Source organism: Arachis ipaensis, chromosome B07, assembly GCF_000816755.2.
Source record: "Arachis ipaensis cultivar K30076 chromosome B07, Araip1.1, whole genome shotgun sequence".
In the NCBI taxonomy this organism is placed as follows: Eukaryota; Viridiplantae; Streptophyta; class Magnoliopsida; order Fabales; family Fabaceae; genus Arachis; species Arachis ipaensis.
Genome location: NC_029791.2, coordinates 8369584 through 8373388, shown reverse-complemented (window position 1 = coordinate 8373388; position 3805 = coordinate 8369584). Strand labels below are relative to the sequence as shown.

General features: G+C 30.0%; 1 protein-coding gene across 1 annotated transcript; it reads left to right on the top strand.

Moving 5' to 3' along the window:
• Positions 318-3533, top strand: LOC107609062 (peroxidase P7). Its single transcript, XM_016310892.2, has 4 exons — positions 318-655; positions 1629-1820; positions 1895-2060; positions 2763-3533. The coding sequence occupies exons 1-4, from the start codon at positions 446-448 to the stop codon at positions 3155-3157; spliced, it is 963 nt and encodes a 320-aa protein (XP_016166378.1). The 5' UTR covers positions 318-445; the 3' UTR covers positions 3158-3533.

Here is a 3805-nt window from a genome sequence, read left to right as displayed (position 1 = left end):
TCTAATACTTCCTAAACCTCTATTGTACACATTAGACGCTTAGACATTGACTCTCTATACTTATTCATAATGATTAATGGATTAACATCAACGTGTTAGATGTATAATATATATAATTCATATATTTTATTTGCTAATTTAAACCTTTATGACATATTATAAAAAAATGTTATGATTAAAAAAATTTAGAATTCAATCTTTATACCTTAAAAAAAGTTTCAAAAAGGCAAACGATCTATTTAAGAGAAAAAAAGGTGATAAAAAGCAAGCAATATAGAGCAGCATATATGTCCCCTAATCACATCTATATATAGGGCACCTTCACAGTTTTAGAAACCACACAAACACTCTTAGGCACAAAAATTAAGGGATTTATAAAACACGCAGCTATACCTAACTAGCTAGTGCCTCATATATCCTAAGGTTTTAGACTTATATAGTTATTATGGGTTCAAATAATCTAGTTATGATTGGTTTGTTCCTCCTTGTCCTTGTGTTGGGTAGTGCCAATGCATCACTTTCCACAGAGTTCTATTCAAGTTCATGTCCAAAACTCCTTGACACTGTGAAATGCACAGTGGAAGCTGCCATCAAAAAAGAGACTCGCATGGGTGCTTCTCTCCTACGTTTGTTCTTCCATGATTGCTTTGTTAATGTAAGTACTACACACACTTCTTAATTAATTAATTACTGTACAATTTAATGTCTTCACACTACTAATAATTAATTAGTTCTCTCTCTCTCTATATATATATATATGACAAAAACTCACGTGCATGTCATAAAATTGTTAATTGAGAATTTTTAGATGACATATTTGACTAAGACTCAGGTTGGATAAACAACTTAATTAAACTCCTTTTGAAAAAATAGGTTAAACAATAAATAACTATATTAAAAGTAACTTATAAATAAGTTATTTTGTATTTGAATTTTTAGTTCTAAAAGTCCTTATTTTATAAAAATGTGGTAAAAAGTAGTAGTATTAGGAGAGAAATCATTTTTTTTTAACTTCTCTATAAGCTTCTAGATAGCTTCTTAGAAAGCTGCAATTTGGTTTTAAAAATTGCATCAGACATTAATACTACTACTTTTTATAACTCAAAAACTCAAAAAAGTTACTTTTGAAGTTTCCAAACGGACCCTAAATTGTTATGTAACGACTTTTTAACTATCAACTTTACATGAATAGAATTACTTATAAGTCTTCACCATATACTAATAAAAAATAAAAAAAATGTTAATAACAATTTTCTAACTCATATCTTATATATTAATTAATTAATGTAATATTACTTATTAAGTCAAAGAGGTGTTAGGGACCAGCAGATTTTGTGAGTTGTAACCATCAATTAATCATCAATAGTGTATTTAATGGTGTGAAATTTTATTTAATAGTAGAGAATTATTCATTTTTTTTTGTTGGCTAAGTGTTGACCAAATTTTAATAAATCTGCTGGCCTTAGACTTATCCAATTGAAAATTTAATTTAACATATAAATATCTGTCCGTGAAGCTTTCTCCACCAAAAGTCTATGTCTTTTTTTATGTTTTGAACTTTGAAGTGTCATCTATCTTTGTAGAAAATTTAGAAGAAACGAAACATTACAATGTGTTAATTATAACAGGGATGTGACGGTTCAATTCTTCTGGATGATACATCAAGCTTCAAAGGAGAGAAGAATGCGGGTCCCAACAAGAACTCTGCCCGCGGATTCGAAGTGATCGACGCCGTCAAGTCCGCCGTTGAGAAAGTCTGCCCTGGTGTTGTCTCCTGCGCTGACATCCTCGCCGTCGCTGCCAGAGACTCCGTCAAGATCGTAATTAACCACACAATTAATTCCTTAAATAATTAATTTGAGTGATAATTTGATGATTAATGATGGATTTGCAGCTTGGAGGGCCCGAGTGGGATGTAAAACTTGGAAGAAGAGATGCAAGAACAGCCAGCCAATCTGCTGCCAACAACGGGATACCAGCACCAACTTCAACCCTAAATCAATTAATCTCAAAATTCGGGGCACTTGGACTTTCCACCAAGGACTTGGTCGCTTTGTCTGGTAACTTCTAATTTAACATTGGTGGAATAATTTGACGATTCTCAACTATCAACTTCACGTGAAATAAATTGCACTTGAGTTTTTAGTTTTAACATTACATACTCGTACAATTGCCCTTAACATAATAATTAAGTTTTTTTTCTTATTTATAAAATCACAATCATAATCATTAAATTCGGTTTACATCAAAATGTTTATTAGTGGTATAATCTTCAATTCATGTTTTTGGAATAAAATATCTCGTATCATAGTATTAAAACTTTATTAAAAAATTTAGAGTTTAATTTTTATTGACCTACAACAAAAAAAAAGAATTTTAGTATAAATTAAATAATAAAAAAAATAATATAAAATTTACTTAAATCCAATAAATAAATTTTATATTAAAAATATAACTACTTATCGTGCGATTCTTTCTAATGGATTAAAACTTTTGGATAAATGATTTTATATAAATTCTGTTAATCTAATATTTTTGTTATTCTCAATCATTTTATATAGATAATCTATAACTAATTAAATTCCAATTTTTTCACTAATGAATATGTTAAAAATCCTAAAAGATTAAACATATGCTAGTTTCTTAATTAGTTAGATTAAAATAAAAGGAGAAAAATGACCCAATAAAACTAAGATATTGAACACTAAGATTTGTTTTTTGTTTGTTGATATTTACTAATTTGGTGACATGTTGATTTTAAGGTGGTCACACAATTGGACAAGCAAGGTGTACAACCTTTAGATCCCACATCTACAATGAGACCAACGAGTTAGTAACATCCTTTGCTCAAACAAGGCAATCAAAATGCCCTAGGGCATCCGGTGTGGGGGACAACAACCTCGCCCCCCTTGATCTTCAGACGCCGGCGTCATTCGACAACCACTACTTCAACAACCTCATTGACCGGAAAGGCCTCCTCCATTCCGACCAGCAACTCTTCAACGGAGGATCCACTGACTCCATTGTTCGCGGCTACAGCTCAAACCCTAGCTCTTTTTTCGCCGATTTTGCCAGTGCCATGATCAAGATGGGAGACATAAATCCCCTCACTGGATCCAAGGGAGAGATTAGAAAGAATTGCAGGAGTGTGAACTAATTAAATCAAGAATTCAACAATGAAACGTGTTATTACTTGCCTATATTTTGTGAGGTGAAAATTTAGATGCAGTTGATTTTATGTGAAGTTGATAGTTAAGAATCGTTAAATAATTTAATATTTTTTTATTAAATTGTCATTTAATGACTCTCAGTCATCAATTTCACGTAAAATTAACTGCACATTTTTACTTTTTTTTTTGTGAGCTGTTGACTAAATTATAACTAGCTAGTGGGGAAAAAAAAAATCCTAGCTAGAATTGGTTTGCTTGTGTTTTGACTTTTGAATTTTGTTATTCCAAGTGTAACTGTGTGCCTTATTTTGACTTTTTCCTTGTTTTATTATCACAAAGTTGATAGCTATATTTTAATTGTGACTTTTGGGATTTGATGGTTTTAATTTTCAGATCAGATTCGGTTTTTTGTAAATTTTTTTATTTTTTGCTTTTTAAATATGTTTTCTTTTCTTAAGAGATTAATTTCGTTATAAAAAATCTAGGAAATCAATATTAATTCAATCAATTAATTTAAAAATCAGTTAACAATTAGAAAGGAAATGTAAAAAAGAATAAGTTGAAAGTAAAAACAATAAAAAATTCAAAATTTAAGTAAAAGAACATCAAAAAGTGAAACAAACTAAAATTACTTT

What these genes read in the sequence shown, in the direction of transcription:
- LOC107609062 (XM_016310892.2), top strand. Translation starts at nt 446, where the DNA reads ATGGGTTCAAATAATCTAGTTATGATTGGTTTGTTCCTCCTTGTCCTT. An exon ending in TCCATGATTGCTTTGTTAAT is followed by an intron (nt 656 to 1,628) that starts GTAAGTACTACA and finishes TAATTATAACAG; the next exon opens with GGATGTGACGGTTCAATTCT. An exon ending in GGACTTGGTCGCTTTGTCTG is followed by an intron (nt 2,061 to 2,762) that starts GTAACTTCTAAT and finishes GTTGATTTTAAG; the next exon opens with GTGGTCACACAATTGGACAA.